The sequence below is a fragment of the Rhinopithecus roxellana genome, chromosome 14, assembly GCF_007565055.1.
Source record: "Rhinopithecus roxellana isolate Shanxi Qingling chromosome 14, ASM756505v1, whole genome shotgun sequence".
Taxonomy (NCBI): Eukaryota; Metazoa; Chordata; class Mammalia; order Primates; family Cercopithecidae; genus Rhinopithecus; species Rhinopithecus roxellana.
The window spans coordinates 102,731,752-102,753,752 of NC_044562.1; the positions used below are offsets into that span (position 1 = coordinate 102,731,752).

General features: G+C 36.2%; 1 protein-coding gene and 1 long non-coding RNA gene across 17 annotated transcripts in view; one reads left to right on the top strand and one right to left on the bottom strand.

Annotated features, from left to right (window-relative positions):
- Window positions 1-1,094: 1,094 nt before the first annotated feature.
- The window catches only part of SLC4A10 (solute carrier family 4 member 10), a 391,444-nt gene continuing 370,537 nt past the window's right edge, over window positions 1,095-22,001 (bottom strand). For 8 of the 16 annotated variants that reach the window (XM_030916973.1, XM_030916982.1, XM_030916974.1 and 5 more), the window contains 5 exons: window positions 21,276-21,398; window positions 12,246-12,313; window positions 9,684-9,800; window positions 8,768-8,806; window positions 1,110-3,183 (listed from right to left, as the gene is read on the bottom strand). In XM_030916973.1, coding sequence (XP_030772833.1) covers window positions 8,794-8,806; window positions 9,684-9,800; window positions 12,246-12,313; window positions 21,276-21,398 — 321 coding nt within the window. In that variant the 3' untranslated portion in view covers window positions 1,110-3,183; window positions 8,768-8,793. Of the gene's footprint in view, window positions 3,184-8,767; window positions 8,807-9,683; window positions 9,801-12,245; window positions 12,314-21,275; window positions 21,399-22,001 lie in introns of all 16 variants that reach the window. The other 8 variants (XM_030916978.1, XM_030916968.1, XM_030916979.1 and 5 more) reach the window with 4 other exon arrangements.
- On the top strand, window positions 7,043-21,424 carry LOC115893288. Its single transcript, XR_004053282.1, has 3 exons — window positions 7,043-7,188; window positions 20,964-21,042; window positions 21,287-21,424. It is a non-coding gene; the product is annotated as an uncharacterized LOC115893288 (long non-coding RNA).

Below are 22,001 nucleotides of genomic sequence, written 5' to 3' on the forward strand. Positions count from 1 at the left end.
AAAATAGACAAGTGCCCAGGAGCAAATAGGCTAAAGTTAAGCCAAAACAGAGGTAGGTTAGTGCCATAGAAAACAGAATAAGTCGGGGCCAGGAGCGGTGGCTCAAGCCTGTAATCCCAGCACTTTGGGAGGCCGAGATGGGCGGATCACGAGGTCAGGAGATCGAGACCATCCTGGCGAACACGGTGAAACCCCGTCTCTACTAAAAAATACAAAAAACTAGCCGGGCGAGGTGGCGGGTGCCTGTAGTCCCAGCTACTCCGGAGGCTGAGGCAGGAGAATGGCGTAAACCCGGGAGGCAGAGCTTGCAGTGAGCTGAGATCCGGCCACTGCACTCCAGCCTGGGCGACAGAGCGAGACTCCGTCTCAAAAAAAAAAAAAAAAAAAAAGAAAACAGAATAAGTCACACTTTTAAAAGTCAAGAATCCTAAAAGATCTAGGAATCATGTTGAAATACAAGTTGCTTTTGGATCATTAGTGGAGAGTTTCTATCAAACTCTGGGTTTAAACTATACCAAGGAGACATTCAGATTATATATTTCTATATTATATTACACAGGAAAAACCTTCCCAATATTGTAGGCTGTGAAACAGGAGCAATTACAAAGTAAACTCAGTAGTCAAGAGAAAAATACCAAGCAGTAGGTTAGATAGAATTCTGAATGCAATTATCTCCACAACACACTGCCAGATGGCTCCAAAAGAATAATGGTCCCATCTGACTTTTGTAAGAAACAGGGAGGAGACAAATTTTAGGAAATGCTTTCCCCATGGAAGTTAAAAACAGAAGTCTAAATAGAGTTCTAATAATGAGGAATACTACTAACGACCTTGGAGGTTTTTCCTAACATAAGAAACAATGTCATCTGCACCCATGTCTGGAAAAATGAGTAGATATATCCTTATATAGTTCTCATAATCTTCTGTTCATAAAGTTCAAATTGTTTACTCTTGAAACATACTCTTAAATTGTTTATATCACCAAGAGTTCTTAGCTTTGGGGGTGTCTAAATTTAAATAGTATATTCAAACAATCAAAATGTTTTACACTGATTTACTAATTAAAACAAAGAAAAAAGACAAGACACTTTGTATCACAATTTAAAATGTGCAAGGAAATTAGTTAGGATAAATATTTATTTCCACATAACATTTCTTAATTGTGAAAAACACAATATCCTAGTCACATTTACACATTACTTAAACTTTTCGCTAAATTACATTCAAGATATTCAGTAATTTTGACCAGGAATCTGAAATTAGAAGTAAATATATAATATTACATTTTTCTTATATTTTATATGATTTCAAAATATTAGGATTAACATAGGTATAGCTTTAAAATTCACACAAGAACAAAATGACTATAAAAATACTCAGAAATACAGAATTTCCTTGGATATGATTGCTTATTCAAATAGGTGATCATGTGAAGATTTAAATTCACTATGATCATCTTCAACAGAACAGTTATTAATATATTAAAACACGAAGAGACTGCTTTGGGGAATCACTGGCTAAATCATAAAACAATGAAAATGTTTACAATGTTGTATCTGTATTATAAAATACACAAAGGCAACACATTTGGAACAGAAAGTTTCTGTATTTTTTCAGCACTTATAAATACGAACTTTATTAACTTAAAATTCTTCTTTCTATAAATTTTAGGCTCATGTTCCATAAAAAGGGGGGCTCCTTAAAGAATTGTGAGGGGAATTTTTAAAAGGTATCAAAATGTAGAACTTAATGGAGGCTTTGTTGATTTTATTTCCTCTCATTAGTTTAATCACAAGAGGAACTTTTCCTTACTTTTCATGTACACTTCCAAGCAGAGTACATAATTAACAGTCTGTAAAAGCCACAGGGCTCTGAATTATTGTAACGGAATATTGGAGTATTATAAAGTTGATGATTACTGCTCACTCTTAGGAAGCAAGAGCATTATGAGATTTAGTTTTATTAACTTCACATTCATTGAAAGTGAAATGAAATACTGTATTTTTAGTAATGTCCAAAACTTCTTAACTTTCTCTCCCCTTATATAAGTTTAGTAAAGATGTATTATTTTATATGGACTGAAATATCTACAGAACCTTCTCAAATAGAATCTGAAATTTTATTTTAAAAGACTGTTTTTCCACAACATGCATTTAATTTAAAAGTGGAAAAAAAACTGCAGAAAAAAATGACAATTGGACACCTGTTGGTCTAACATGAGAACATGATTCAGGACCAGCATTAAGCAGTGCATGACCATTAGCCGCAGAGTAACTGTACAGGAGTGGAATTTCACATACAATGATTCACCATGTGGCATTCCACAAGTATATGTTTATTTGGAAAACATCTGTTGTCAGTGGGAGACAAATGTAGCATATTTCTGATGAAGGTTTATATTGAAAAATCCCACAAAACCATTACAAAGTTTTTCTAAAGCATTTCGTACAAGCCTAGTATTTGATCATTAGTCACAACTTGAATTTTAAGCAAATACTACTTAACTCTGCATTATGTCTGATTCTCCTTAACAAGTTGTAAATAGGTTTCTATATATTTTTTCAAGTGACTTTAAGTTTTAGTTACATATAAATTGTTAAGTATTAAATGTATCATATTAAATCAAGGAAATGCATAAATACAATTATTAAAAAATGCTTTCAAACTAACTTTTTGATTTGGGTCTTTTGAAATAAGTCACTAATACTAAGCTATAAAAACTAAAAAGAAGTAGGACAACCTTTCAAAAATTCTTCTGAATTAAATTATCAGGCATCTTCAGGTCACTAAAGTAGGAAAATACAAACTAGGTAAATATGACTTATCTCTTTAAGGAAGCTATTGCTCTCATAAAACTGACAATCAGAATCCAGTTTACAAATGTCTAAGGTATAGCAAGGAACACACAGATTCTTGCCTTGGCTGTTGTATCTGCTCACAGGGGTGTCTCACTGCTCAGAAGTTTAAACACGGAAATGAAACAAGTATTGCACTACTTACAGTGTGAAGGTGGATTTGGGTTGAGGGACAGAATTTACACTACATGATCAAAGCAGTTTTATTAATAATTGTGACACTCTTCTCATATATATGTAAAAAATAAATTGAAGATCGAGTCATAGACAAGTCTCCCTGTCAACACCTTTCCCTGAGTCAGCTTTCTTCTCTTTTCGGCTTTCAATGCTACAGAAGGAAAAAAAGGAGACATTTATTACTCCATTCCAGCATGGCTACAATGAGGTCTGCTTGCTCAGACTTAAAACCCGTCAACCCCAAAGCACCACAAGAGCCCTTAGGCATTGCTCTCTCATGCTGCGAAGCACAGATAGACAGCAACAATTAAAATCCTCTGCACTCAGTGAGATAGAAACCAAGAACTGCAGAGAAGGGGATATTCAAAAACAGACAATGAACAACAAAAATCAGACATTTTTTAAACAGTTCCAGAAACATGCAAGATTAATACCATGGTCCTCATTTGGGCAAGTGACTCACTGATGATTGTTGGAAATGTCAGCCATGCCCCCAACTTAAGACAGCGCCAACTCTAGTAAATGACACAAACAAGATGTCGCAGGAGGCATTTCTGGGCTCTGCTGCAAATGGCTCCTCTCTTGTGCATGGACTGGATCTTGACCTTTGATGAAGACTGTACCTTGACCAGGTTAGACAGATAGCTCCACTGGCCTGGAGGACAGGTTACCATGCACGCTGCTCTCCAGACACCTGTGCTATCTTTTTACAGACAAACCTTTACCCTGTACATCAGAGGAATGATGCTTCTCAGAAAAACTCATTCATTCTCAGATAAACTCATTCCCAAATGGCTTCTGTTTAATCTCACCCTCTCATTAACTTTACCAAACTTTGAGCAAACTGGTCACGTGACTCTACCATTTTTGTCTATTTGTCTATTTGGTTTTTCCATTGTATAGTTTTCTTACTCTCATGCTGATAGTTTTCATGGAAAATTCAAATAATGTCATTACAGGGATGAAGTTCACACCATGTTCCAGAGAGGGCAGAAATGCTTTCTCCCTGATACTTGCAGCGCACAGCAAAACCCTCCTCATCTGAGGCTTCTATGTGACCCTCCCCACTGCTGACACAAAGGGCAGCCCATAGCCAGCTACTAAGGCCCTGGGTTGGAAGAATCCATACATTTTTACTATTAACTTCGGTCCTTAATATAAATTTATGAAACACTTGATGATGGGCTGCACCCTTGGTTTTATAACTCTTCTCCAAGTAATAAAGTAATAAAACTCCATTTTTCTATTGGGACTCCTGTGCAGCTTTCTAAGTGGTCAATAACTTAGACACATTCTAAGAGTATGTTTTTTAAATTGTTTTTCCTCCAATTCAAGCTAGAAACAGCCCTTCTCAGTTGTCACCACCACCCGGCACCATCAGGTAAGAAGTGCCGGAGCTTCTGCCATCTGTGGCACACTGCCAGCTCTGAGAGCTGGTGTGAGCGCGTGTCTATGGCGCCCGGGTTTGTGCCTGCCACGCTTCTCAGCACATACTACTTACAGGTCAGAGCAAAGCAACTTTTCTCCCTTTTCTTTTCTCCTTCCATGAGAAAAGATGACAGTGTGCACATGATGTGTTGAGAGCCTTAACTCGTATTTTTAACTCCTCTATCTGTATGACTCACTTTCTTCTACTTTAAGTTCCTTTTATATGACAAGTGTCTGCTCTCCTGCTTTCCAAATTAACTTTTCCTTAAGCTCTACCTGCCTTCCAGTCTCTTCTGCCAAACAAAGTCAATGAAAAAGGGGAGCACTGGGCTGGGTGTTGGAAGATCTAGGTTCAGTTTTCAGAAGCTCAGAATGAGCTGCATGACCTTGGACTAGTTTTTTAATCTCTCTGAGACTTGGTTTCTTCATCTATAAAACTGGTTTTGGACTAGATGGCCTCTAGGTTCTCTTGTAGTGTGAATTCCAGAATTCTGAGGCTGGTATTCCCAATTCCAATGAACTCTTATTTTTTTGAAAGATAGAATAACAGATCCTATCTGTAGGAGATTATAGGACAGAAACATACTGGTCTCTATACATGTGCAATTATTGTGTGCACAATACTTTGAAACGTAGGAGGTGTTCCATAACCTTTTGATAAATGAATGTGTTCCAAGTGGCACTATTAGTCACCAAGCCGTAAATAAAAAGATTCATAATATCAATTTGATCCACAGATGTGCTTCCTCCTGATTCCCTGCTTTGGTTGTTTGGTTACAAAACAATAACCTATTAAAAGACTGGGGTTTTTTTTCCCTCTTCATCATAACCATAGTTTTGGTATCAGATTAGATTTCACAAACTATGAAGCAGAAATTTTATAACCAGCTCAAGACCTCCAGGATCTATTGTTCTGAATTACTTGTTACGTTCACTTTTGTGGAGGTCAATCAATTTTAAGCTTTCATTGTAACAGGCATGTATTATGCATCTGTTATCTGTCATCGTAATAAACATACATATCTATTATATGCCAGGAACTCCACAATGACCTAGGAATACAAGATAGATAAGAGTGTCCCTGCCTTTGAGGAGTTAAAATTTAAAATATAAGGAAGTAATATTTTAAGAGAGGGCAAAAAGTGACCTGGTGCTAAGTAAACTGTGAAACTATCACTTTTTAATGTCGCTAAAATAGTGGTTTTTTGTTTGTTTTTGTTTTGTTTGTTTGTTTTTGAGACAGAGTTTTGCTCTGTTGCCCAGGTTGGAGTGCAGTGGCACAATCTTGGCTCACTGTAACCTCCGCCTCACAGATTCAAGTGATTCTCCTGCCTTCACCTCCTGAGTAGGTGGGATTACAGGTGTGCACCACCATACCCAACTAATTTTTGCATTTTTAGTAGAGATGGGGTTTCACCATGTTGGTCAGGCTGGTCTTCAACTCCTGAGCTCAAGTGATCCGCTCGCCTCGGCCTCCCAAAGTGTTGAGATTATAGGTGTGAGCCACCGCGCCCAGCCTAAAGTCGTTTTTATGAATAATATTTCCAAGAAGTCATGAGAGAGCCCAAGCCTAGGCAATCAGAGCAAAGAAAGAGAATCTGGGATAGAAAAAGGTGGTGGGGGAGTGCAGGGGTGGGTGTTGGGGGGTAGAGCGGATAGTCCCAGAGACTAGCCGCTGTCACCAAGGCAAAGCTAAGTGCTGCTTTTCCTCACATTGCCAAGGACCTTCTCCAGACACACTGATCTTGGGTATGGGTTTTATCAAATGGATCAGTTGTTAACCTGTTCTGATGCAATGTGGTCGTTAATGAGCCCTATTTTCACCAGCCCATTTAATACGCTGCAGAGGCTCTTGTCACACGTTATGTATGACATCAGGATCAAAATTAGACATCCTTCAGATAAGACAGAATTTGCAGTTAGTTCTTAGATTCTACTGTCAGTTAAACTAGATAAAATATTTTTGACAACAAAAAGTGAATGATATAATTGAGAAAATATAACTTGGATTCAAAATTCCATGAAAACAGGTTTCTAGGCTTCTCTGACACATATTATAGCACAGGATGGAAAATAACTCAGAATGGGGGGTGTCAAAGGTTGCATGGATGCCAGCTCAGGACTCAGGAGATACAGACCCTAGTAACCTGCTCTTTGGGCCTCTTTTTGCCAATGGATACTCTACCAGGTACTAAATTTTCACAGCTCCTGGTCATGATGTTTTAAAGCCTTTAACAGATACCATGAAAAGGAAGTGGCTTTGGGAGCCTTATTAGTATCAGTGGTTTTAGAATTCTGTAAGTCATGGGCCGGGCGCGGTGGCTCAAGCCTGTAATCCCAGCACTTTGGGAGGCCGAGACGGGCGGATCACAAGGTCAGGAGATCGAGACCATCCTGGCTAACATGGTGAAACCCCGTCTCTACTAAAAAATACAAAAAACTAGCCGGGCGAGATGGCGGGTGCCTGTAGTCCCAGCTACTCGGGAGGCTGAGGCAGGAGAATGGCGTAAACCCAGGAGGCAGAGCTTGCAGTGAGCTGAGATCTGGCCACTGCACTCCAGTCTGGACGACAGAGCAAGACTCCGTCTCAAAAAAAAAAAAAAAAAAAAGAATTCTGTAAGTCATATACTTTCTGCCAGAGTTTCTACTGTAATGAGGATAAAAGAGATTAACTACCTACCAAGGATGTTTCTCACATGGAAAACCACAAATGTGATCACATCAAAAGGTAAGGAAAGCTGGATAAACTTTCATTCTACAATAGTTTGAACCTCACATTAGTGAAAATACATTTAAATTGTAAGAGACAAGTAGTTCCATCTAAAGATAAAGGATAGTCTATTGAAAATTGGACCTGCTTTAAAGCACATTATATTGTTCACTAGCGTGAACCCACTGTGGACTTTGAATCCATATAATACAGGAAGAAAAAATTTTACAGGTTTGATTGTTTCAAATTCTCCACATATCAAAGGCATTTTATTTTGAGCTCATAAGCCTGGATTTAACATTTTTTTAAAAAATCAGAGAAATGTCATATTTTTCATGTGACAAGTACACATTGCAATGGGCTTGAGAAACTGTCCTTCTCATAATTCTGATTTTCTTCAAAAGTACTAGCAAAACAGAGAATTACTATGAGAAATATTTATCAGAACTGTAGCAAGGATCTTTGAGAAAGGAAGTTATAGTATGTTTTAGAATAAAATGTTACTTTGTCCTGAGCCAAGCAAAGAAATACATGAAAGTTTTAAAGTCCTATTAAGACAGAAAACACCAACCAAAAGTCTTTGAGAGGGAGCCCATTGAGTTATTTATTAATATATTATCTTTATTTGTAGTAAATATTAAAGGTGGTTGAGAGAGAGACAGAGAGAGAGAGAGAGAGAGAACTAATTCCCAGCTTCTGGGATGAAGAGTCTATACACCTGCTGTTTGTCTTGTCTTGTTTATACTGTTTGGTATAGAGATGACACTGAAGCAGCATGCCATTTTGGGGTGACAAAAACCAGCAATAAGAGATATATTCTCCAAGTCTAATGTAGCCTCTTTCTCTTGCCCCTGTTTCCAGTGATGTCTCATGAAGTGAGATACAGCTTGCCAGTTTGGAGCCATGGTGGTACATAATGGAGGCTCTCAGCTTTGTAATTTCTCTCTCTCTCTTTTTTTTTTCCGATAGAGTCTCTATTGCCCAGGCTGGAGTCAGTGGCACAATCTCAGCTCACTGAAACCTCTGCCTCCTGGGCTCAAGCGATCCTCCTGCCTCAGCCTCCCAAATAGCTGGGATTACAGGCATCCACCACCATGCCTGGCTATTTTTTTTTTTTTTTTTTTTTTTGTATTTTTAGTACAGAGGAGATTTCACCATGTTGGCCAAGCTTGTCTTGAACTCCTAACCTCAAGTGATCTGCCCACCTTGACATCCCAAAATGCTGGGATTACAGGCATGAGCCACTGCACCCAGTGAGCTTTTCAATCTCTTAAAGGGACAAATTTAATTTTCCCTATCCATAAATTTGATGCCATTACTAACTATAGTTCTGTGAAACTTTTTGATTATACATGATGCATCTGTATAAATCAAGGAAGGAATAAAGTTTATTCAAGTTTCAGACTAACTTAAAGAGCTAAGTCGTTACAGAAATACCATCAAACTTAGTCTGCTACTGGATCTGAGCCCAACACTCTCCATGCCTTTTGCCTCCCCAAAACTCACACAGAGGACATAGACTGACCGGGTTTCTAGAAGACACCATTTAACATAAGGAAATGCAACCAAGGAATAGGTTTGAGGGAGAGGGTCTTACCTTTGGGGAATCAGCTTCTAGAGTGATTAGGAAGGGGAGCTTATGACAAAAATGTAATATAAAAATTAAGTAGAAAAAGTTAATTTAAGGTTATGAAAATAAAGGAACTTAATAATTACAGTAAACACTGTCCCAAATCCCTCGATCACTCTCTAACAAAAAGAGATATTAGCAAAACATACGAATTCCTTTTTCTTCAGATCAGCATCTAGACTGGGTGATTTGAACTCTTATTTATAAATCCTGGAAAATTCAGCTGGAAATCCTATGATGACTGTTGATATTTAGGGACACACTCTTCCCCCAGCATGCACTTAAAACTACCATCCACAACTGCAGGAGTTGTTTGTACGTTTACATACAGAGAAGTAAGAATGGATAGAACTTTCAGGAGTTGAAAGTTTTGGGATAAGAAGTTTAGGGAAGACTTTTCAGGGTGTTGGAATCAGGACTAGGGCTACACTAAATATAAACATGTATGCATATTTATAAAATATAAATATAAAAACACACATAATGCATATCAGTCTAAAAAAGGGAAAATAAAGGAGTGCAAAATGTGGCCAGACATCCAAAGGGGTCCTGGGGGAAGTGAGTGATGAGGGAATAAAATAAAATCATACTGAAAAATAGTAGGCCAAGATGAATGTCCAAAAATGTCATGCATTGTGACTCATTTCTAGCACAGTTCCCGCACCACAGTAATAGCTTTGGAGTAAGTTATTAATTTGAAAGGGAGATGTTGAAAAACATACCAACATTTGAAATAATTACAATTTATACCCACTTTCAGAAATAATTTTCTGGAATATTTTAGATCTAAATTTGATGGAAACCAATATTATTCTTTTGCTTATGGTTTATGTCAAAAAACAACTGGAATTAGTATAAATTCTTATTATTTTAAAATCCAAACCTTTTAGAAGGAAAGCTTGACTCCTTATCTTTTGAGTTATCGGCAGTAATCAGAAGGTTCCTCCACAAGGCAGTCTTTGACATTTCATCAGATATATTGATCACAGATGGATCATCTCTAGACAGGAGTTTCCCCAAATGAAATAATAAGCATTACATAGTAACTTCAGTTTTTCAATGACAGAAACTAAATATAAGAAAATCATATATCTACGAAGAGCATTTTTCCCAATTTTTAAATTGTGGTAAAATACACACAACATAAAATGTACTACCTTAACTATTTTTAAAAGTACATTTCAGGGTTATTAAATACATTCATAATGTTGTGCAACCATCACCACCGTCCATTTCCAGAATTCTTTTTATCCTATAAAACTGGAACTCCATACCTACTAAACCATAACTCTCCATTTCCTCTTCCTTCCAGTCCCTGGCAACCACCATTCCACTTTCTGTCTCTAGGTTTCTGACTTCTCTAAGTGCCTCATATAAGCAGAATCATACAGTATGTGTCTTTTTGTGACTGACTTATTTCATTTAGTATAATATCCTCAAGGTTCATCCATGTTGTAGCATATGTCAGAATTTCCTCCTTTTTAAACCTGGATAATGTTCCATTGTATGTATATGCCCCAATTTGTTTATTGTACAGTGTTTTTGATAATTAAAAATGGAGAAGTATTGAATATTTCTCTTAATTATTGAAAACAATCTGTGAAAAATAAAAAAATCTAAAGAAAATATGCTAGTTGTATGGATACCGATTTGGCCTGTGGTATTCTTAATTCATTTCAAATTACAGAGAATGGGTTCCACATGTCCATGGCTTAAACTCTCGCCCCTAACATCATAAAATCCAGATTACTTCCCTCCTTTGCTCAGACCTTGCAGTGGCTCCCAGTCACTCAGAGTCAATGCCAAGTCCTTATAATGGCCTAAAGGCTCTGTCCCCACCTCACTCTGATTTCACCTCCTGCTACTGCACCCCTGCTCATTCCTTTCCAGGACCAATGCAGTAGCCTTCTGACTGTTCAGGAACACAATGGGCATGGTGCTGCCTGGGGGCCTTGTCCTTGCTCTTCCCTCTGCTCATCATGTCCTTTCACATGGAGCAACCCTGCCCCTTCTTTGTTCAAATGCCACCTTTTCATATGACCCTGATTGGTGATAGGTCACAAGAGAGGAACAAATGCAACTTTTAAGAGGAGCAAAACCTTGGGTCTCCCTCTCTTGCCCAATCTGGAAATGTGTTCTTCAGTTCCTCTAAATCCTCCAACTGTTTTGGTCTTCATAGAAAGATAATTTCCTGGTAATTCAAAGCATCAGATTGACTACTTTCTTAAAAAAAGCATCAAGTGGAATAGACATTTTTCATGATATTATGTGAGGAAGAGTCTTCTGAGCAAAAGATTTTTAAAAATACTTGATTGAAGGCAGCTATACAATTTTTTTTTAAAATGCAGCACTACTTAGATTGTTTCATATGCTAATATGCATTGTGAATCTTCAAACTGGAGTGCAGTTTGGAACATTTTTTTCAAATTTATTTAACCACACAGCCCTTTTGAGAGTGGTACCACATTAGACTAGGTTTCTACTGAATACACTTGGAAATATGCTGGTTCAACTAAACAATCAACAGGATTTTAAAATTTAAATGTTGTAAAAAAGAAAAAAGGTAAAACATTTTATACTTGTGCTCCCTCTTAAGTGGGAGATGATTATATATTTTTTTAATTCTAGGGAATATGATTTTAGAGTCAAACCCTAAAGATCTAGAAAATTCTCTCCTATTTTGGTTTTTAACACTATGACAAATTCCCTTCTCAGGAAAAGTCTCTGCATTTTTATTGGCATAACCTGAAATTATTCATAAAGACTTTGAGACTATAAAATTGGGCACCAATTGATACTTAGAATTGTACAAGAAAGCTATTTAAACTAAACTATATTGAGAGGGAGACAGAGAAGAGAGAGAGAGGGGAGAATTTTGGGCCAAATGTTTGCAAATGTTTTCTTTATAACTTCAGTAGTTTGCTTTCTTTTGCTATGTCTTTGTACATAAAGATTAGCAAATTTTGGAGAATTGCATAAATATTTCCTAAAATGACTGATATGACTGAATCACTTAACTTAAGAAATAGATTATCTTTTTGGAAATTCCTTTTTTTAGGGGCAAATTCCCAGAGTTAAAACATTTAATTGTGATCAACTTAGTGAATACCTAGGTCATTTATACCAAAAATGACCCTTGATCTATCTTCTGGTACTACTTTCTGAGAATATGAAAGGGATCTTCCATATACATTATAAAACAGGAGAAGGAAAGACTTCAGACAACAGCTTCCTGCCTCACTTCACGTAATGCAATTTGATTATAGTCACACAGCTATTATTGGCAAAACTTAGTAGTAGGACCCAGGTTATCTAACTCTTAGTTCTTTCTACTCTAATACAAATTCAAGAAACCTCTCTGAGGATCTACACAGTATGAAATTCTTAAATAAAGTATATAACAACGTATTACTTAAATTGATGTGTTTTTAAATTTATGTCTTACCTATAGTGTCCTTCCAATGGGAGTTGTACTGTGCCCTCATCTTCCATAGCTAGCATACTTTGTTCTTCCTGAAAAGACAAATGTAAAGTATATAAAGTGAACCTGATGAGTCTCCATTTTACATTAAAGAAGAAACACAGATTAATGTTTCATTATCTCATTAACCTCAAGACCTTCCACTCTGTTTGCATTTATTAATGTTAGCATAGGTCCTTTCAATAAAGCATCAGCTACCAAGAACATAAGTAATTAATGAGAGTCTCATAACACAAAGTAATTTAAATGCTAACAACAATCTCCTTCATGTCACTCAATAAAAAACATGTTAATTTCTAAGCATATTTAAAAAAAATTAATCTTCATAAGAAAAATGTATGGGTGATATAATCAGTTTTATTGTTATAAAGGTGAAATCATATTCCTGGAATGTTCTATGAGGAGGAGATGAGAAATATACTCAGAACAGTGGTTCTCAAACTTCAGTTTACATCGGAATTCCCTGGTGGGCTTGTTAGCAATATTCCCCAGAAGATCTGACTCCGTAAGCCTGGAGTATAGAGGGCATAAGAAGTTCTAGTTCTAACAAGTTTCCAGGTGATGTTGATTATGCTGGTCTGGTGACCATATTTAAAGAACCACTACTCTCGAGAGTTGGAAAGAGACAGTAAAAGATACTAATATCTTCCTGTATGGATCAAAACACAGATGTGTCCTGAGAGAGGAGGAAATGGAAGGTTTGACTCCATTTGGATGTGTTTTGGGCTTTTGTTTTACACTTCAACTTTATTCTTATAATGACAATATTCCATCTTTCCTCAAAGGGTGGAAATGATTTTTATATTCATACATGCATTTCTTCATACATAGCATTTTAAAACTAAATCTTTGGGATGAAGATAATCTTATGGCTACCATACCGAAAAATTCTGGTTTCATTTTCAAATAATGTTATCATCAAAATTTTTCCATGAACCAAAAAAAGACAGTTATTTATAGATTGTAGCTTTTATTTAATACATTTATTTAAAAATGGGTCAGTTCAAATAATTACTTCAGGCCATTTAAAAAGTTAGAACTACTGGTTCTAACTCCAGAAATGGAATTTTAAGATCTATAAACATAAAAAACGAGTTGACCCACTGCCCAAATGGAAACTGATGAAAGAAAATAGGGATGACCCCAAAGGCTCATTTCCTCTTTCAGTAGCTTAGCAGAGCTAAGCCGGCCTGAACCAGCTTCCGGAGACACCTTGATCTTTGGCTGATTTTATTATTCCCGGCATGCAAGACTTTTCCTAGTGTCCTTGGTAACCAGACCTTGACCCCCTCTCGGATATCCCATAGTCTGAATATTCCATGCCATATTTCTTGTTATCTAAAGAAACAAGTGTTTTCTAGTGCCTCTTCAGCTAACCTATGAACATACAATGCAATGTGGGAGCAGATCTCATTTCTCTCTTGGAGTACTCTCCCATGCTGGTCAAGGAAAGCCCCTCTCTCCTGGGACTTTGGCTGTGGTGCATACAGAATCTCTATGCCCGCTCTATGCTTCGGGATAATGGAGATGCCAGAGACTGCATGAGCTCTGCTGCTTCCATGCTCAGAAGCTTTCCCCAGAAACCCTATGTTGTATTTGTTCTCTGTGAAGCTAATGGCATGTGCATTACCCTTTTGCATTCTGGTAACTAATTTTATTTTCTCTCTTTGGTGTTCTTAAAGGAGAAAGTTTTCTTTTAGGGCCTATCAAATGTATTCTACTTGTATATTGTGCCTATTCTCCTTGTCATTTGGCCACACTATCAGAACTAAGTCAAGGTGAATGAGATTACCATTGGTTTGAAATCATCCATTCAGGCATTTTAGCAGAGCTGATCTGCAGCCTAGATTGAGGCTTGCCTTACAACTGAGTTAGTCATAATATATGAAATATATTACATACATAATATATCTTGTAGGCACATCCTGGCAGTCATGGGCAGAGCATATGCATCATTTCAGGTAGAAAAGGTTCCTTTTTCTATAGCAAAGGTTATCTTAAGGTACATGGAGGGACATAAAAAGTAGACACTCAGTGATACCAAAGGCTACATAAGCAAAGACAAGATGCAATTCTTTCCTTGGTTGCCCACTGAAAGGTGAAGCCTGGTATATGGTATCATTTCTGGCTAATCAAGAGTAAAATGTCAAGAAGCAAGGTAGAATGGTTTAAGAAAGAGTAAAATGCAAAAAAAAAGCTGAAGAGAAGAACAGTGCCGTTGGTGCTTAGGTTACCTGGCAGCAGAAAACGAATGTTCAAGATTCAATCTAACAGCAAAAAATTGGACCAAAGCTTTGGGAACAATTTTGGTTTTTCTTCAGATGATTTTCCACTTTTCTCTCAAATTGCTTTCAATAATTATTTTGCACTCTGTGGCTTGTTAGCATGTGTGGGCTTTATACTAGTCATAATTCTATCCAAACAAAAACTCATCACCTCTAAAGATAGCTTTTCCAAGCCATGCTTATCTGAAGAGAAGGGTGGCAGAGCAGCCGCTGCCTTCAGTGCCAGAAGGAAGCTGGGTGGGCCCCGGAGCGCGGGGATGGAGGGCCGGCTGCATCCCGGCAGCACTGTGAGAAAGCCAAAAATTGAGGCTTTCTGAGGAGGAGCAGTCAAATCAGGCAGTAGCCGTCACGACAGCCACAACCTAGGTTATCTCAATCAGATCAGAAAAGAAAGAGACAGTGAGAGCACAAAGCTAACTGAGTAGTTGCCAGCTTAGAAGTCAGAAAAGTACCTTAAAACAAGTTCCATTCAGCTCTTAATTGTTCTCTGTGAAGCTACAACATGGGGAAGATGTTAAGGGGATGATGATGAAAGTTTACCCAAGAACCTTTGAGAGAGTTCACCAATTTAACTAGGGGGGTGTTTATGCTATGATTTAAATGTCACCTTTTAATTAAGATAGCCAAAGCAGTTTTCAGATATAAAATAAGTGAAGGACAATTAATGCTACGTCCAGTACAAGGCAAGAAAACTGAGGCTTAGAAAAACAAGTCTACTCCAGAACACTCAAATATTTATTGAGCATGTATTATGTGCTATGCACATAGTCAGCAAGAAGAATAATCCAGGGGCTATTAATTGATCCATTCAAGGGCAGGTAGTCTGTTAGGTACTGGGTGTATAACAATGAAAAGAAAGCTATAAACTCGACTCTCAGAAAATTTAAGGGATCATTATGAAAAGTACCAAAGTCAAGGTTGTAGCAAGGAAGAAACCCTAGGTGGGAGGAAACAATGTAGGCCAACCCTAAAAGTGAGGAATAAATAAGATGTGTTTGCATGACAGTGAACAACGAGCCTGGTTGGAGCCAAAAGTCTGTGCTGAGTAGAGGCGGAAGAGATAAACTGAAGTCAAATCCTGGTGTGGTTTGCTAATAGGGTGTTACATATCGAATTACATCATGAATTTGAATTGTATTTAGTGATAACATTAAAATTATGATTCATATATCATGATACTTAACAAATAACAAAGATAGTTACCCTTTAATTACCTTTAGTGAAATAGGTTACATTTACAGCTACATCCATTTTCAGACACAGTGTGTATCTATGTAGGAGCCCTCAAATATCTTAAAGTACAAACAACGGCAGCAGAGACCAATATTCACAAGTATGCTTAGAGTGTTAGAGAGGGAAAATATTCAGCAATTTTAGAATTCACATCATAAGAAATGGAAGATTCTTCAGAAGTTAAGCTCAACCCTTTTATTTTGCCCAAGAGTAAAACAAAGTCTACAGAACATAGAAGTGTCAAACCATTTTCTTCCTCAACTACTAATAGAATAAACAATGCTGCAAACATTACATAAACATATAATCTTTGAAAACCTCAAGTATTATTTTTATAATAGGTATTACTTATGATTTCCAACGGATAGAAGAGCCAATACATAAGACTAACAATGAAAGTGGAAAAGGAAAAATGGAGGGTCCATATAGAGTTCATATCAATACATAAATGTGACATATGTTTTTCATCAGAATATTTGATTCTGTGTCTCTAAGTAATTATGTAAATTACTGTTAAGTAAAAAATTCTGATAGAGTATTCTTGTATTTAGAAGATTATATTTGATTCTGTGGTTTTAGGAAAGGACTTATCTCAAACTTTAGCACCAGAATCACCTGGAGGTCTTATTAACAGAGATGGCTGGCCCCATCCCCAGAGTTTTGATTCAATAGATCTGAAGTAATGCCCAAGAATTTGCATTCTAGGTTGCCAGGTGTTGGCTGATGTGGCAGTGGTTCTGGAACCATACTTTGGGCAACCACTGCTTATGGAAGAAGAATATGCTTGCCCCACCCTAAGATTCAATTAGAAATGGTATTTCTCTGTGTAATAATTTGGCCATGCTTTCCAAATCCATAACCAATTCTGATCTATCTTACCAGTAAGACATCCTCTGTAATTTGTTTGGCTGCACTTGTTTTTGATTGCTTTTATGTTTTCTTGGCCTTTTTCATGATCCTGCATTGGGATCACAGGTTCCCATTTGCCCTCTTCTTGTTTTCCCCTATAGTTTATGTTAGAGTGAACCCCCGGTAAATCAAGAAGTATCACTATCATGATCACTTCCACAGAGTAGAATTTCTAGGATTTATCCAACACTAACTCCCTTTCCTCCTACCCAGGAGCAAACATTCTGCTGGGATTTTCTGCCTTTAACAGTAAGTAGCCTTTTGTCAAATGTGTACAATGGCCTAGAGAATATTTAAGTAGGAAGGAAGGCATGTTGGTACTCTGAGCACATTTGGACATCCAGAATTTGATTCTGCAGTCTTCCCTTTACACAGAGCAATGTGCAAAATGTCAGGGTTCCAATATTCATTTCTACCCTGATTATAATCCTTTCTTTCTAAAAACTGAAGCATATGCATATGCATATGCATGAAGTACATGAAAATTTGGAACAGAAGCTCTGCGACCTTGGACTGGCCTGTGTAGCTATTTATTCTGCTTAACTCATTATTGAATTTTAAGGTCAAATGAATGTTTTCTCAGTGCCATAAGACCAGAAATGGGCTACTGATAGGAAAATCCTGGAGGCTAAAGGTACAAGCTTGTATCTATCATCAAAAGGACAAGAGGTGAGCCTACTTTAAATTCAAGTCTCAGGGAGCTGAGACATTTCTGCTATTTACCATCTTGCCAGTTCATGATCAAAGTTACTCAATTAATTTGAGCAATTGCAGAAATGCAACATTTCTGAAGAACTTGTCCATTTACCACCTTAACACACAATCTCCTAGAAGACTGGGCCTTAGTATAAGATGCCACGGTAAGATCACATCCTTCCACCGAGTCTGTAAGCCTCAAGAAAATAGAATACCAAGATCTGGGCAAACAAGTAGAAAATCAACCAGGAACTGAACTTTTAGTATAGTTCTTCCTAAATCTTCCTACTGTCTTTACTGACCATACTCTTTGAATACTAATTCTAAGCTAGAAAGTGAAACTCTTTAAACTTCCTGTTTTCTCTCCTGTTCGATGAAGAATTAGCTGTCTTTGCACTAGTCAGAGCTGTATTTTATTGTTCAATTATAGATTATTTCTTGACTGTATTATTGGTTTTCTTGTTTCTTTCCATGTACTGAGGATCACATGAAAGTATCATCATATTAATCCATTTGAGATTTTAAAGATCTATAAACCTGCCTAGTTAATGTACTACGAGGCTTTTCCCTCTAACTTGGATATGAAGGATTTAGCAGTAAAATTGCCCAGTAAATCTTTAATCTATTTTTGTGTCTTTTCAGAAAGCATGAGTTCTAGGAAATTTAGTAATATTTAGTTACTTCCAAAATCTTTATCTTCATAATCAGAGAACAGTAAATGCCCATTAAAGTGCAGTGGGTATATAATATAAAAACATTAGACACTGATTACATATGTTCTCTGCCCTATGAGATTCATAAATTCCAAAATGGGCGTATGGCACACACACATATAAGTACCATATATGCATAGCTATGTGAGTGGTTCTGGGAAGTGGGAATGGCAAATTCTAATAAATTCACAATTATTATTAAGCTTGTTCTCTCCTATTTCACAGAAGAATAAAAGGAGAATCTGAAATTTTCTTTGAATTACAATCAGAAAAATATTAAACATTACATAATAGATTACATATCATTTTTCATTTTGTGAACTTCTAAAAGGCAAGAATGTTTTACGGTATGAGTATGATCTAAGGAGAATACTGTGAAAGAGGTGATTATATGTCTGGGGCTCTGTTCTTTTTTTTTCCAGAAGCAATAAAAACAGTTAACAAAAAAAGGCAGAAAAATGAAGCAAAATTACATATATAAGTTACTGCTTGAGTATAATTAATAGTATAGTAAGTGCTCACATAAAGTTGTTGAAAGCTTCTTGGAGACTGTGACATTAAGTAAAGTAAAGAACAAATAAAATCAATTTTACTACAGGCTAATTGATATAAACAAGAGTTAAATTCCTATGGCAATTTCTGGTGACATAAACATCACCAAACTTCTAACTAAAGACCCAAAATGTTTTTAATATTAAACATTGAAATAAATGTGAGCTATACAAACATGTAAGAAAAATTAATAAAGCACGTAAGATATCGAATTAACAAATTTCTGGTGAGTCAGTGAATGACTGAGGTCATAGTGGGGATGGATCAAATCAAGGAATAAATGTTTGCAAAGTGAAAATTGTAAGGAGCACAACCTACCGCCAAGCACCTCAAAAACAATAGCAAATATGGCTGTGTTCACTGAGCATTTTCATACCAAATTGTTTTTGTACATTTGTGTGATTATCGTATACTTGATGAATTTTTATTTTACAGTCATTTATATTCATTTATTCATTCTTTTTCCAACTCACTTATTCCAGTTCAAGGTCGAGAGTGGCTGGAGCCTATCTTGGCAGCTCAGGGTACAAGATGAGAACTAAGACTGGCCAAGACGTTATTCCCTTGCAGCACACACTCACACACACACCCACATTCACTCACACTGAGCCAATGTAGGAACGCCAATGAACCTAATGGGCACATTTTGGGATGTGGGAGGAAACTGAAGTGTCCAGAGAAAACCCACACAGATATGAGGAGAATGTGCAAACTCTATACAGACAGTGGCCCTGGCCAGGGATTTTTTTTTTTTTTTCATCAACATTATTAACAATGCTGTATTATTCAAGGGTCTGCTGTTCTGACATTATCAAAAAGACAGGAAGGGAAGCTCATAGCCAAGAGCTTTTTCATCAAAATTAAATTAATTTAAACCTTGTTGGGTGTTGTGTTTGATGTCAATAATTTTATTTACATCATATACAGATAATTTAAGGTTTTAGTATTTCTGTGTTCTAGTGTCCATTTTATTTAAATTTAACTTGTGCCCAATTATACTATATTTTTCTTGAAGAGTATCTGAGGATGAAAGCAAACATTTACTAAAGCCCTAAAAAGAAATAGAGACTATCAAAATATCCTAGTCAAAGTTGTTTTTTGTTGAGACGGAGTCTCGCTCTGTCACCAGGCTTACTTCTGCCTCCAGTTCAAGTGATTCTCCTGCCTCAGCCTCCTGAGTAGCTAAGACTACAGGTGTGCACCACCATGCCCAGCTAATTTTCGTATTTTTAGTGGACATGGGGTTTCACCATGTTGGGTCTTATCTCCTGAGCTCGTGATCTGCCTGCCTCAGCCTCCCAAACTGCTGGCATTACAGGCATGAGCCACTGTGCCTGACTCAAAGTATTATTTTCTTAAAAAGCACTAATATTTAAATAAGAATATATCAAATAGAACAAAAGTAATAACAATTGTATAATATGATCCTTAGTGTTAACATTAATATTACTAGAAGTATGATTCTAAGTATTGCCGTCTACAATATTTGGAAAAATTGAAATATTCTTACAGAATTAAGACACATCATGATGATGATGAATCTCTATCTGTGGGAATCCATTGTCAGTGATAGAACACCATGTAGAGTAAGGGAATTACCAATCACACATTATGTAGCCATATTGGTAGAAATTTCTGAGAAAAAAACCTCATTTGATTTATAGCCTGATCTGACCTCACTAAATGACTAAGACCTCCGAAACATCTGCAAATGAATTCCCCAAAGGAAATAGGAGATATATCTATGGTTTGAGAAAATAGAAAGTTGATACATTTACTGACTACTTATAGAGAAAAATAGCGTAATTCTCATCGAATATTTTATTTCAATTTCATTTCTATTTACGTGAAAATTTTGTTGTTTTATATTGTATGGGCTCTTATTTTCCCCTCATTTACACTCTTTGTAATTTTTATATACTTAAAAAAATGTTGATTAAGTAGCTTTCAAAATAGACTCAGGCTTAGATATAAACTTTAAATATGCCATGAAACTTAAAATACATGTTATACTATATAAAATAGAATAAAATAAATAAGTAGCCTGTAAAAATAATTAAATTCCAGAAGTTTCTCCAACATCTACTCAATCTTAAATCACTTCGAAAGCAAATCAGATCAACATTTTTCCTAGTAAACATTTCACGTATTTCAAGAATAAATAATTCTTCATTAGAATATTTTGATTAAAACTCTGTTCTCTAGGAAAATGCCAACAGTAATAATGTCTCTTCTTTTTATTCTCACATATGTAACAACAAAACAATGACTGCATGATCATAATTTGGAAATAGTTAAGTATCAGCAAGTTTCCGCCATCCATGGGGAAGGAATCAGAAAAATGAGCCTTACAATTTGGAGGGTTAGTACAAGGTATTTCTGTATTTCATTAGGATTTGTTTTCCTCCTGTAAGATCTTCGTTCTCTCTCTGTTCACATCTTTATGATTTTAAACATTAAACTTCCAAACTAGTCTACTTGTGGTTATTAGTGATCACTGTCTAAAGACACAACTGTATAAAGATAAAAACAATAATTTAGTTTTGCAAAGAAATATTACTATGTTCCTTTTTTCTTTCTTTACAAAACATTGATTTTGCTCTTACTTCTTTTTCAGCATCTTCCAGTTTCTTTTTCTTACTCTCGGGCATTAAATCATCCAACCAGCTGAGTTCCCGCTTCGTGAACAACAAGTCCATCAACTTTCTTACAAATACCAGGGCTAACACCTGAAGTAAATAATAAACTAGTTTAAAGTGGAAAAAAAATTAAAGCGAGAGGTGTAGATTTGCCTGTATGGTTTCTGGTAGAAACAACTTCTATTAGGCCTGAGATTAAAGTAAAAATTAAAGATATATATGTGTAAAACATCTAGTCTTCTGCTTCCTTCATTTTCTTTTCTTACTACATCCCCAAAATAATGACTATGATTTTACCCAATATGAGAGTCAATTAAATAAGCTATTTAAAATATACATATAAAATGAATTTGACTGTTTCCTTAAATACATGTAGTTAATAGTTTATACTATATTAAATTAACACTAGAACATTCTTATCTATATTAATAATTACAAAATTATTTAGTCATTCAAATTCACTATAGTTTTTGAAGTATTTGAAACTTGCCTGAAACATTTAACACAATGCTATTTTTAAAATCCTCCTAATTTTTCACATTTGCTAGTGTCTTTAATGTTAAATTTTGGAATGATGCATTTTTCCATCCAGCTTCAATTAATTCAGACAACCACAAACATTCAGGGTGATAGAGACAAAAATAGGAATCACTGAAATTCATAGGCATTCTCAAACCCTATCTTAGTCAATAC